Below are 14,703 nucleotides of genomic sequence, written 5' to 3'. Positions count from 1 at the left end.
ATAACAACAGACTAATAGAACGAAAAATAATGAGACACAATATGAAATCATGTGTTGAGTAATTACTGGCATCGCTGTACAAGTACGTTTAGGAGCGGTCAAGGGCGGGCAAGGGTGAGGTATTTGGAACGATGCGTTCTGTCGCCAATCTGTGTCCGCAAACATTGCCCACGCTACGCTGCTTGCATCTGCGAACAATGAGAGATTATTTAAAAGGCGAAGGATATAAACGCTTCTTTTAAATAGTGGGAAATAAATTAGGTAAAGTTGCCTAAGAATATATACTCCAATGTGACGGGTAAATACGAAGTAATCTTAGAAAATGACAGTTTATTAAAATTAAAAATAAATTTAAAAGTAAAAAAAACTGACTTAGACTTGAATTTTGAACCTTCAGATAGTAGTATTTTTTTAAATTTTTTTTATTATTTTAAGTTAAACTGTGCATCTTTGATAGGTATTTCTGCTGGCAACCAATATTTTTGACTGATTACTTTAAAATTAATTGTTCATAATTTTTGTTATCATAGAACAGAAAGGCAAGTAAATAATTATAAAATAAAGAGAAATATAGCAATGTAAAAATCCAGCAGTCACATTTCCATAGAATGCAAGGTTGCCCATATCAAATTGTTTAGGTACTTGTTAATTAGCCAAGCAACTAGGACTAGGACAGTTGTAACAGTGTACACGACAGGTCAGACGTCCTTGACCGGATTACGTATTTATAGCACCTGTCCATTGTGGACCGTGTCTCGTCGCGTTAAGGACTAGGAGTGGACAGTGTCCTCGGTATTGGGAGCCATCGAACTGGGAACTATGCAATTGTTGAGGATCTGCGTTTTGCTGTGATGTGAGACGAGACAGGACACAGGACGGGACAACTGTTAGAAACATCATGGATGAGTTGTTAAAAAACTTTTTTTGTGTGGAAGCCGAAAGCATTTGACATATCTGCTGAAAATAGCAGGTAATTCAACACACCTCGGATGATACCTGAATAAAAAAGCCTAAGCAAGCACGTTTTTGATGATAGAAATATTTTTCTTTTCTGCCCTAAGTGTACGTTTTAATTTTTTTTTATACCTACATACTTACTTATAATAATGTGAGTTACTAACCTGTCGATTACAATTAGGTGGGTATAATTTTAGGTTTATTGATGCTCAATGATAAATTATAAAGGATGTCTCCGTGCCGATTGGTGATCGGTGAACAAAGTAATGTTTTGAAGAAAACAGTGTGGTAGATGCCAAAGTCTGAGTCAAGGTACGTTTCAAGCGTGTGTTATAAAATACACATATTTTTTACTGAAATGAAAAACTACGAGGATATATTGAACTTAAACAAGAATTGTAAATACTGTGTTGTATTATTAGCACCACCTTGTTGGTAATTCTGTCTGCTCTTACTGCCTCATCTTAGTCCTCACGACACAGGCTTGACCTAGTGTGAAGACTACTGTTAAACTAAGAAACATATTGTAATGTATGTACCCAAACCCACTTATGTAAATCTTGCTTGCTCCAATTGTCAATATTACCTACCAATGGCGTCCAAATAAAAATCAGCGCAAGGCCAACGTTGGAACTTAATATTGATTACAATGGTATTTCTTAGCACGCCGTCCTTAAAAGCACGTTTGTTATGATATGTTATAGCGACAAAGACATGAATTGTGTGGGGTGGGTATATGTCTGTCGAGCGGCCGAGTGACCGCTGACCGATCCCGCAATACTGCCCAGTGCCCCTACCACGCGTATTTGTCGTCGTATTTATTATACTATGCGACATTATTATTATATTATTCAGAGCCTATGATGTCCCACTGCTGGGCAAAGGCCTCCCTTCACTTTGCGACATAGATTGTAGAAATTAAATCAGTGGATAGCGTGAAGAGATTGATAACTCGAGATATTTTATTACTGAAATTGAAGATAGAACAAATTATTGTTGGTCGGTCCAGAACTGACTCATTAAGTTCTTCACTCCATCCACAAAAATGAGGGCATCACTTTATTCGTAACTATCACATTTTTGATGTAAAGCACTTACCTATACATGACAACAATTTTAGATTCATTTTTATTTTAAGTCAAGCAAACCATGTCACTAATAACCACAAAATTAAAATTTTGAAAAAACCCCCGACATAGTGGACCGATTTTCATGAAACATGGCTAAGAACACGCCCGACTAATTCAGCTTTCAAACAAAAAAAACTAAATCGAAATCGGTTCATTTGTTTGGAAGCTACGATGCCACAGACAGACACACACACACACACACACAGACAAACAGACAAACAGACAGACAGACACGTCAAACATATAACACCCCGTCGTTTTTGCGTCGGGGGTTAAAAAAGCGAAAAATTTTAAAATGTAACTTACCAGCTACCGGCCCAATTGTCTTTATAAAACGCGTGCTTTCCTAAACCTTGACGTTGGCGGAATCATCGTCGAGCCAACACAAACAATTATCGTCCCATAGAAAATTTGTATTTAGTGTCTTGTTTTAGTCACAAAATTGCTTGACCATCTTCTATGTATACCTATTCCATCTCGTTATTTCACGAGTTTTACCTCTATAATATGCCCTCCACGCTTTTGTCTTTTTCTTCTACGAATAATTAACGCTACAGTCGCATTTCAATAATTTATTGGATATAGATACGATATCGAGCTGTCGTAAATGTGTGTAAATCTTTGACACCGACTGTCAAAAGAATAATATGTGAGTGTGCACGGGAAAACGTCCCACTTTGTCGATTGCTATAAAGCCGGTTTATCAGTTTATTCATATAAAGATACAAGTAAGTCTCGCCCTAATGGTAACCGACAAAGTGGGACGTTTTACTAAACACACTCACATATTTGCGAAGGTACAGAACCAATGGTAGCAGTGCATATAAATAAACGGCCAGGAACCAGCCTACTTACTGTGAACTGTGTGTTACAGTTTGACTAGCACTACAGTAATTTTATGATACTTATAGTTATTGAGCTAATAAGGATATTTGCGTATAGAACCAATAGTAGCGGCACATTTCAGCGGCCAAGATTCAGGCTATTCACGTACAGTACCTACAATACATTCCTACACTAATATTATGATAGGTAGTTATCGAATTCAATGCAAACAGTAGTGAAGATTTGTTTGTTATTTAAGCGAAACAAATATACTATTTTATACCTAAATAAAGTAAATTTAATGTTGTTTATAAGTATAATGGACGGATATAAAATAATAGTGTCACTAATTCTTAATTACAGAAAAAAAAATCTCTACCTAATAGGTACATACGAATTGGTAGGTAAGTAGTGATTTGTGATGATAATGATTATAAGAAAATCAATGGTTTCTTTTTGTAGCAATGAAAAAAATCTTGTCAAATGAAAATAAAGTTTAAAAAAAAAAAAATACAACCAAGATACATCTGAATTTAAAATTAAACTAACAATAACTTTAGAATATGTTGCGTTTTTGTTTTTATTTCACTATGATTATTTGATTATTTTCGCTTCAGGGTAGGTACGTAGCCGAATGGCACAAACGCTCACGAAACGAAATTGAAGCTGTTTATCTCGCTCGTGCGTATTGGCGCGACAGAGCCAGACTACCTTTCGCGGCGTTTCGTTTTCGTTTTGCGTCGGAGAAATGCCATTCGGCTACGCACGCAGGATTATTAATAATTAAATTACTAATTCTATTTTAAATTTTGCAAAGTTTTACATTTATTTAATATGATATAAATAGTCCATATACCTACAGCAGGAACGATATAATACGGGACTTACAAAGCCCATACAAAAAAACGTACTGCTGAAATGTATGGGCTTTTTGGGCTTAAAACTAGATGGCGCTATTTCGCAGCCTGGAAGTGGTCAAAGTCATATTTTCCCCAAATATTTTTGTCTGTTTTTATTTTTTATAAGAACAAAGAGGTATTTAAACATTAAATAAAGGAAAGAGGTATTAGGGGAAAGAGGTATTTGTTTATTTTAATATTATGATATAACGTCAATAAACATTTAAAAAAAAAATTGTAGTCATCATCAGTGTAGTTATGATAGTATTTAATAGGTGGCGCTAAAAAATGAAGGTACGATTCTTAGTATGAAGATTGTAAATATTATATAAATAATCCTCGATATGTACACGTACAGTATATAAAATTTTATAACATTGGCAACGTTGTCAGGTACCAAACCGGGCACAGATTCCGTCGGCGCTACTAGAGGTGTCTAATTTAAAGTCAAAATAACTTAAAAAGTAGGCACAAGGATCCTGACTATCCATAAGAGACGTACATAATAATTTATCAATATTATAATGGTTTAAAAATGGCTTTTAGCCTTGGGACTAGATGCCTAATAATTTATGAAAAAATTGATGTAGGTACGTAGATATCTCATTAATTTACCTGTATTCTAATATTTTTGTTAATTTGAATGTTATACATATATCTAAATGTTAAATTGCTACCGAATAACGCCTTATTAGATCTATTTATTCAAGATCCGTTAATCTTCCCAGTATTTTTACTCATATTCAAATTCAATGGTGATCTGTGGAACGACGTGTCATTAAAACATAAATATCGGCACAAACACTGTCACAAATTTATTTAATAGCATAATTTAATCATTGGTTGTAACTTAATACAAGATATTATATTGTTGTAAAAAAATGAACTAAGCAATTAATTCATTATAAGTTGTGATTTTATTTATAATAAAATGTCTTAAGGTCCATAATTCATAATTTATTGAAGACATAAAATAATTATTCTATACCAACCTGTTTACTTATAAATTCTTAATTTATGAAAAAATACAGTCAAGTGTCTAAGACACAACAAAAAACCGGCCAAGAGCGTGTCGGGCCACGCTCAGTGTAGGGTTCCGTAGTTTTCCGTATTTTTTTGAAAAACTACTGAACCTATCAAGTTCAAAACAATTTTCCTAGAAAGTCTTTATAAAGTTCTACTTTTGTGATTTTTTTCATATTTTTTAAACATATGGTTCAAAAGTTAGAGGGGGGGGGACGCACTTTTTTTTCCTTTAAAAGCGATTATTTCCAAAAATTTTAATATTATCAAAAAACGATCTTAGTAAACCCTTATTAATTTTTAAATACCTATCCAACAATATATCACACGTTGGGGTTGGAATGAAAAAAAATATCAGCCCCCACTTTACATGTAGGGGGGGTACCCTAACAAAACATTTTTTTCCATTTTTTATTTTTGCACTTTGTTGGCGTGATTGATATACATATTGGTACCAAATTTCAGCTTTCTAGTGTTTACGGTTACTGAGATTATCCGCGGACGGACGGACGGACGGACGGACGGACAGACAGACAGACAGACATGGCGAAACTATAAGGGTTCCTAGTTGACTACGGAACCCTAAAAACACAATAAGACGTTTTTACACTCTCCCCTTTTAAAGCCGAGATCACAATGAGACCTGTTCCTCACAACAGGTTTACAAAAACTCACAAGATATTAGAAATCGGAACGCTCCCTCGAACTGGTTGCGTTCGATTTTTGAATTGAAGATAATGTGGAACTGGTTTGAATGAAACAGTTTTCTTAAAAGGTTAGAAATGTCGTGAGAATGGACATTTGTAAGGAAACAGGACATTTCGTTTCAGGTTTTCGTGTGAAATTTTATTTGATTCTTAAGAGGTTTTTGTAATATATTTTGGAATAGATAAAACTAGTTGTAGATGTTTTTTGAATTAGAAACGATTGTATAATTAACAGGATCGTTAAAGGTGTTTAGAACATTTTTGTACTCCTGCCGTGCCAGAATAACGAGGTTTTTTTTTTATAAAAATATAGACCTACATAGATTTTTAATCAAAGGCATGTACTGCACACTTTTTTTTTATACCTGTAGGTATAGTCTGTTCAATTTATTAACGCCCTATCCCCTACAGTACCTATCACAGTTTCGTTGGCTCTACCTTAGGATATGGGCTCATTTACTGGGGTAACTCGGTCAACACAGAAGCCGTCTTTATAGCGCAGAAGAAATGTGTGAAAGCAATTCGAGGGCTTCACTAAACAGATGGCTTTGTGCCACATTTTAAAGAATTAAATATTTTAACTTTACATTTTTGAAATTATGATGTTTATTAAAACAAACCCAACACTATTCAGGACGGTTTGCGAGGTATTTACTAGAGATTCCAGGTACCCTCAGAATCTATTTCCTGTTTTTGCAAAAACTGCCTTAATGCGCAAAAGTGTATTCTGCTTAGCTAGTAAGATTTATAACAAATTCCCTGTTAGTTTTAGAATGTTACCCTTAAATGAATTTAAACGTAAACTATTGACATTTTTAATTGATAATTGTTTTTATTCTATTTCTGAATTTTTGCTACATAATTTTATGCCCACGGCCTGATATGAATTTGAATATTAATTATATTATAACTAATTATTACTCAATTTCCCAATGTATGCTGAATATAGTTACGTAAAATCAATTTCGCATGTTAGTATGTAAGGAAGGACATAATGAAGTTTTTGTACGCCATTAGCCAGAGTATAGTGCTACATATATTATATTGTTTACCACCACTGTAATCAGTTTGACATATACTTACAAATAAAACACTTTGGACTTTGGACTTTACTTGATAGAAGATATGTGTACCTAGAGATAACTTGACTTGATGTTAAAAAAACCGGCCAAGTGCGAGTCGGGCTCGCGCACAAAGGGTTCCGTAGCAGCAAATATTTAACCAAAATTACAGTTAAATCAACCTATCTCAAAAACTATAAGAGATACTTTGATCAAACCAAAAATCGTTGAAAGAGTTAATTAGCATGCATCACCTCTATTTTTTTTAGAATTTTATACCCCGTAGTTATAAAAATAGAGGGGGGGGGACATACTTTTTACGACTTTGAGAGCTGATATCTCAAAAACCGTTCACTTTAAGAAAAATGTTTTTTAGAAAACTTTATATCATTTTAAAAGACCTTTCCATTGATACCCCACACGGGTATGTACATCGAAAAAAAAATTTTCATCCCTCAGTTACATGTATGGGGGCCCCACCCCAATTCTTTTTTTTTACTATTTAGTGTCATAATTTTGTAGCGGTTCATACAACACATATTCCCATCAAATTTCATCACTGTAGTACTTATAGTTTCCGAGTAAATCGGCTGTGACAGACGGAGAGACGGACAGACGGACAGACGGACAGACGGACATGACGAAACTATAAGGGTTCCGTTTTTGCCATTTTGGCTACGGAACCCTAAAAAGAGAGACTTTACTTATGTGTTATAAATTTAACATCTAGTAAATGGTAAGGTACCTCTATTTGCTCAAATGCTCACGGATTCTTTAGATACCTATCTACCTAATCATATATACCACATACCTACATTACCTATCCGTTAAGTTTTCCTCTAAAACATCAAATTGTCAAGAACAAAACTAAATATATAAAATAATAAGCTAAACAATTACAGGCAACATTCTAACACCCTTTAAAATACATAAAATGAACCCGAAAGCGGAAACAGCACTGCATTTTCCCGCTAGACCACCCCAACCGAAATCCCATACAAATAGTGCACAGCGCTTCAAGCGCTACCCGATTCAACCCCTCTATCTATACCATAGAGGCAACATATAACCAACGTTCTAATTCCTTTGAGAAATTCAAATTCCGAACGCCTCTAGCCCGCCATCTTGCGAAGACGTCGATAGAGAATAACTAGTTTCCCGCGTATTTTTTTCAAGAACGTCTTAAGTATACCATTTTTACGCCACTATAGCCCTTACGCCGTCATCTTACGCTAGCGAATCGCTCGCGTAAAAATGTTGCTACGTTCCGTCTTGGGACAGAACAAAAACGCTCTAAAAACCATATTTATCAAACAAAATTTGACCCTATTTTATAAAGCTTTGAGTGTAAGTTTGAACTTAACAAGTTGTGATATAAGCTGTTTTAGCCACGCGATATTCAAATACAATAACAATGCATGCGGTTAAACTATCACCGTCTCGTTTCGCGGGTATAGTTGGGCGCGTGTTAGAAAGAGTCGACAGTATGCGTGATGGCGTGGGGGCGGGGCCGGATAGTTGGATAGTGAAGTTTGGAAGAAGTTTGGAAGAGGGAGCATTTTATTGAATTTTCGTTTGGTTTCGTTAGGTTGGTAATGGAGGGTACCGGATTTCAAGATGTCTGCATTTTCGTGATTACATGAGTCGTTACTTTGTAATTTAAATGAAGTTTATATTTTATTTACCTACTACTTGTCATGATTTATTTACCTAAGTTTGAGAAGTAGGTATTATTTATGAACATAGTAATAAATAAACTAGGCACCCAGGTTGGTTAGGCTTAAAGTTTGCTATTGGGTAGGTACGTAGGAATATCATGATCAGCTTTTCTGCAAAAACAATTTTTATGATTGAAGTCGCTATTTGTCGTTTCAGAAAGATAAAGACATTTATTCAGTACAACATACACAGGACAAAATGCTGAAATAAAGTTTCACTAAGATTTTTCAGGCAATGCAATGGTATTTTCGTAACTCAACGAAATTCTTTTAGATATTCAATTTCCTTTCTTTTTCGTCCCTAAGAAGAAAGCCCTTTGAACTTTATATCATTACCCATATCAGTTAAAAACAACAACAACAATAATAGCGCAACGCAGAGCCGTGCTCGTTGACATCACCATCCCCCATGATGAGAATCTCGTGAAAGCCGAGAAGGACGTCCAGTGAGTACCTAGACTTGGCTCACGAGATAACCATCATGTAGGATGTTGAATCAACGATCATTGTTCCGATAGTCGTTTCAGCGAACGGTCTCATAGCGAAGAGTCTCGACCAACATCTTAAGAGACTCTCGTTAGGTGGTTGGATCAAGGGCCAGATGCAGGAGGCGGTGATCTTGGACACGGCGCGGATAGTCCGACGGTTCCTCTCTCTTGGGCCCTGCCCCGCTGCTGGCGGCACCCTAGGTTAGGTTTTTTATAATGTGTTTATATTATGTTTTGTACTGTTTTGTAAGTGTGTTATATTTTATTTTTATACCTATACATATTGTTAAAAAACTTAGTAGCCTAGAGAATGAAAATAAATACCGAGACAATAATAATAAAACAATTATTGGCGCAAATTTAAATGTTTTGTCTACAAAACTCCTCCGGATAACCCACCGGAATAGAATAGAAAAATTTTGTCATGCTATAAATGTCTTCACCGAAGAATATAATACTCACGTCTTCACCTTTACCAGCATTGAGTTACTGATAGCCCATAAAGTGACCACCCTATACTAGGTAGTAGGAACGGTTTCCACAAATTGTACCTATGGTTGAAAGCCATTTAAAAATATAACCAGTTCTTTATTTGAAAATATTTTACAAATACTACCCCGTAACTATATTTAAAACTTTCACACGATAACTTGAAACGAAATGTCCAGTTTGCTTAAAAATCCCCATTCTCACGACATTTCTAACCTTTTAAGAAAACTATTTCATTCAAACCAGTTCCACATTATCTTCAATTCAAAAATCGAACGCAACCAGTTCGAGGGAGCGTTCCGATTTCTAATATATTGTGAGTTTTTGTAAACCTGTTGTGAGGAACAGGTCTCATTGTGATCTCGGCTTTTGAAGGGGAGAGTGTAAAAACGTCTTATTGTGTTTTTTTAGTGTCTTTGACACTTGACTGTGTTAATCCATGAATTAAGAATTAATGAAATGTCAATAAGTAGGGAGATAGTTCAGTAGGGAATAATTTAATAAGGAATAATGTCTTCAATAAATTATAAATTACGGATCTTTAGAAGGGGATAGTGTAAAAACGTCTTATTTTTTTTTATTAGAAATAATTGTTTCTAAGGCGTTTAATTAAATTTGTTTTTTTTTTTATTATGCAGAAACGTCTGAGATCGGTACATACATATTTTTAAATTAAAGGAAAAATTGAAAAAAACACCTCCGGCAGGACTCTTGTGACCTCTGGCTCCAGCAAAGCCATCAGTCATCACTGTGTACTCGTGTAAACTCATCTACTCTAAATGTGAATATAAGAACTGAGACGCCGTAATGCAATAACTCTTATTTATTGATAAGAATCCTAGTTAAAACGTATACATGTTAATTCATTGAAATATATTGCAAAAATAAAAATCTAGACTTCTGTCTTCATAATGTAAGCTTCAGTTGACAGCAATTCAAAAATGTGACAGCTATATCGATTCTCTATGGTCAATCTTCTTGCTGGCCATGACATTCTCCCGCCTGAAGAACAGCAGAATCCTTTCTTCCAACATCTGGTAGTGGGCACAGCTTCGAAATCGATCTAGTTAACACTCCAGTTGCTGTGCGGACGTCGTAGACTCGCGTAACATTATCTTTTCCAGGATGTTTCAGTAACACTCTACCTAGTAGCCATTTACTAGGAGGTAATCTATAGTCTTTGATTAACACTAAATCTCCGACGTTGAACTCTTGTTGTCTAATTTTCCACTTAGGTCTCTCTTGTAATCTTGTAAGAAATTCTGTTTGCCATTTTCGCCAAAATATCTGTAACATTCTTTGCATATTTTGCCATCTCGATAGGGAATTTGCTTTATGTTGAGTCAAATCTCTCTCTGGTATTGTGACTAATGGTTCTCCGACAAGAAAGTGTGCTGGTGTCAACGGCTCTAGGTCATCAGGATGATCGCTCAGCGGTGATAAGGGTCTCGAGTTAAGACAAGCTTCGATCTGGTTCAGAAGCGTTGATAATTCTTCGAAGGTAGGTGTAGTATCTCCGAGGGTTCTCTTTAGATGGAATTTCGAACTCTTCACCCCCGCTTCCCATAATCCCCCGTGATTTGGTGATCCAGGAGGGATGAACTTCCACTTGGTACCTTCAGTGTCTAGTAAGGCTGCTAGTTCAACTGGGATCGTTGATTTGCCAAGTCTCCAAGTCTCTAGTATTTCTTTGCTCGATGCAATGAAATTAGTACCGTGGTCGCTCCACATCTCTTTGACGAATCCTCTTCGTGATGTAAATCTTCGAAATGCAGCCATGAACGCTTCCATTGTCATGTTACTCACACATTCTATGTGTATAGCTTTAGTTACCATGCAGATGAAAATACATATGTATGCTTTGAACGTTTTCGTTCCTCGTCCAGGGCTCATGCGCACGTTGACTGGACCTGCGAAATCTACACCTGTAGTAAGAAATGCTCTTGATGGCTTAACTCTTATTTCAGGTAAATCGCCCATCAGTTGAGTTACAGTTTTCGCTTTTTGTTTAGCGCAAGGAAAGCAGTTTCTAACATACTTCTTGATAGTATTTCCTGCGTCAATCAGCCAGTATCTTCCTCTCAAGTATATTGTCATAAGTTGCGGGCCTCCATGCAATGTCTTCTTGTGTGCGTCATCGAGTAAAAGTGGTAGCAGTACATTGTTCTTAGACAGAATGACAGGATGTTTGCTCAGGAACTCTAAATCTGCATGTTTCAATCTTCCTCCAACTCTGAGTACTTCTTTTTCATCAAGAAAGGGTGTAAGTGACAGTATTCGACTTCTTTTCTTAAGTGGTTGACGATTTCTCAAAGCTTCGATTTCTTCTGGAAATTCAAGTTGCTGTGAAAGCTTGATACATGTAGTAAGTGCTTTTTCTCGCTCATCATGAGTTACATACTGAGGTAAGTTTTCTTTTACATCTTTGTTTTTGAACATCAGCCATCTTTGACAGTAAGCTATGACTGAAATGAGTCTTCTCAATGATGAATATCTCTTTGAAATTGTGAGTATGAATTCTTCTTTCTTCTCTAACACTGTAGTAGTAGCACATTTGATAGATTTTCTCGTTTCTTGATCTGTATCTTCTACTTCACAAGATTCTCTTTTCCATTCTCTTTGTTGTAAGAATGTTGGACCTTGAAACCATAAGGTATGTTCTTTCAATTTCTCAGGTGTGACTCCTCTCGACGCTGGATCTGCAGGATTTTCTTTAGTATTCACGTATGACCATGTAGTATTTATGTTATTGTTGATTTCAATGACTCGGTTCTTCACAAATGTTGTCCATTTCAGCGGGTCTCCGAGAATCCAAGCTAAAGTTACTTTTGAATCTGAATATGCGTATGTATTTTTGTTCTGGATCTTCATAGCTGTAGCAACATGTTTCAGCAGTTGACTCAGTAGTAGCGCTGCACTCAATTCTAGACGGGGCAAAGTAAGTTGTTTTTTCATCGGTGAGATTTTTGTCTTTGCCATGATAAGTGACACTTTGACTTCTCCATCTGGTTGTATTACTCTGCTGTAGACTACTGCTGCATAGGCTGACATTGATGCATCAGCGAAGCCATGTAGTTCTATTAACTCACTGTGGTTGGTTGTTCCAATCCATCTCTCAAGTTTAATTTGTGACAGGTGCTCTATACCATTGCAAAAGGTTTTCCACTCTGTCTTTAAGTCTTCTGGTAGTTCTGTATCCCATGATAATCCTCTTGACCAAATCTTCTGTAGAAATATCTTTCCCATGACTACAGATGGTGCTAGCCAACCCATTGGATCAAACAAGGAAGCTATGACAGTTAAGACGTTTCTCTTAGTTACTCGTTGTTCAGATAAAGTGTTAATTTTGTTAGTTACTAAGAGAGTATCTTCGTTTGAGTTCCATGTTATTCCTAAGGTTTTGATTGTCTCTTTTTTGTTGATGTCTATCTCACATTTCTTCGCTCTCTTCTCTGTTTCGACTGTATTGATGAATTTTTTGCTATTTGAAGACCATTTTTGTAGTTCAAAACCTCCTCTTCTTAATACTTCTGTTAATTGACGTTTTGCTTCTATTGCGGTTTCTTCTGTATCTCCCCCTGACAGTACATCGTCCATGTAGAAAGAGTGGTTGATAATCTCTCGAGCTTGGGCATATTCTTCTGTGTTTGCCTCATCAATTGCTATTTGTCTCAAGGTTTTGATAGCTAAAAATGGCGCACATGCTGTTCCAAATGTGACTGTTAGCATTCTGTATTCTCTTATGTCTTCATCAGGGCTGAATCTCCAAAGTATTCTCTGAAAGTCTGTGTCTTCTCTTCTTACAAGGATCTGGCGATACATTTTGATGACATCAGCCACAAAACAGACTTTGTGTGTTCTCCATCTCATAAGAATGTCTCGAAGATCTCCCAGAAGTGACGGACCAACTAGCAGTTCTGAGTTGAGGCTCACTCCGTTGCTTCCTTTGCATGAAGCGTCATAGACTATGCGATACTTGGTAGTTTCTCTATCTTCACGGATCACAGGGTGATGTGACAAATATACTTGTTTGTCAGTTTCTTTAACAGACTCATCTCGTTCGATCAATTCCATATGTTGAAGTGTTATGTACTCTCTCATGACCTCGTTGTAGGCTTCTCTCAATTTTTTGTTTGCTTCTAATCTTCTCTCAGTGCTCATGAATCTTCTCAGTGCAATTTCTCTCGAATTCTCAGGTAAAATAGGTTTGTCGCTTTTAAAGGGAAGTGCCACAACGTATCTTCCATCAACATCTCTAGTTACAGTTTCTTGATATATTTTCTCAGCTCTAAGTTCTTGTGGGGTGAGAGTGTCGTTTTCCTCTGACTCTAATCTCTCTGTCTCCCAAAATTTTTCTACCATCTCCTCTAAAGTTATGTTCAGATGCATGGTTTTGAATTCTCTTGTGCGGTTGTTTGTCAAATGACCTCCTGACAGTATATATCCCAAGCGTGTTTGTTGTGCTATGGGAGTACCTGGTTCTCCTTTAATCACTCCATTCATTAAGATGTCTGAGTAGATATGAACTCCAAGTAGTAAATCAATGTTGCTTGGTGTATGATAAGTTGGATCTGCCAGTGACAGGTGTTGCAGATGACTCCATTTCTGTGGATTGATCGGGACTTCTGGCATTATGTCAGTGACATCTTCAACAATGTAGGCTGTGCAGTCAGCTTTGAAGTTGTTGTCGAATCTTGAGTAAATCTCTATGTTTGTAGCGGATTTGATTGTAGTTGACATGTTACCCACTCCGGTAATTAATCCATCAACTGTTTTTCTTCGAAGTTGTAGTTTTCTAACAGTTGCTTCACTTATGAACGACTCTTGAGAACAGGGATCAATGAGTGCTCGTAGTACTTGCATACCATGGCCGGTCTTGATATTTACTAGTGCGGTAGCCATTAGTGCAGTATGACTCTGAGTGATAAGATAATTTCTCAGTTTTGGTGTTTCTGAAGTTTTAGTGGTAGACTCTTCCCTCATGGTATAGTTTGAATTGGATGCGGGTGCTTTCGACGTGGATTGTTGATTGTTCTCTCTCTCTTCAGCGGTTTGATTCTCAAAATGAAGTAAAGAATGATGTCTTCTTTGGCAATGATGACAGGATACTTTGGATTTACAGTTTTTCACATTATGTTTTGATGACAAGCAGTTGAAGCATAGTCTCTCCTTTTGGACGTGTTGAACTCTATTGTTGACATCTAAATTTGCAAATTCTTTGCATAGATAGTTCAAATGGTCTTGCTTGCAGTAGGAACATTGTACTGTAGTTGTAGCGGGGCTTGTTAGAAAGGATCTTTGTCTCACGATAGCTCTCTCTCTGTCCTTCGAATAAGTTGTCGACGGAATCATTTCTAACACTCTGAAACGTGTGTCCAAGAAGGTTGTTAACTTCTCAAGTTTCGG

At 36.4% G+C, this 14,703-nt stretch overlaps 1 protein-coding gene across 1 annotated transcript in view; it reads right to left on the bottom strand.

The window, feature by feature from the left end:
- Positions 1 to 13,686, bottom strand: part of LOC125237342 — a 28,065-nt gene extending 14,379 nt beyond the window's left edge. Inside the window, exon 1 of the mRNA XM_048144335.1 lies at positions 13,207 to 13,686. Within this exon, the coding sequence (XP_048000292.1) occupies positions 13,207 to 13,686 (480 nt within the window). The remainder of the gene's footprint in view (positions 1 to 13,206) is intronic.
- Positions 13,687 to 14,703: the final 1,017 nt, after the last annotated feature.

This window comes from Leguminivora glycinivorella, chromosome 21 (assembly GCF_023078275.1).
Source record: "Leguminivora glycinivorella isolate SPB_JAAS2020 chromosome 21, LegGlyc_1.1, whole genome shotgun sequence".
NCBI classification, from domain to species: domain Eukaryota; kingdom Metazoa; phylum Arthropoda; class Insecta; order Lepidoptera; family Tortricidae; genus Leguminivora; species Leguminivora glycinivorella.
This window is presented reverse-complemented; position numbering and strand designations above follow the sequence as displayed.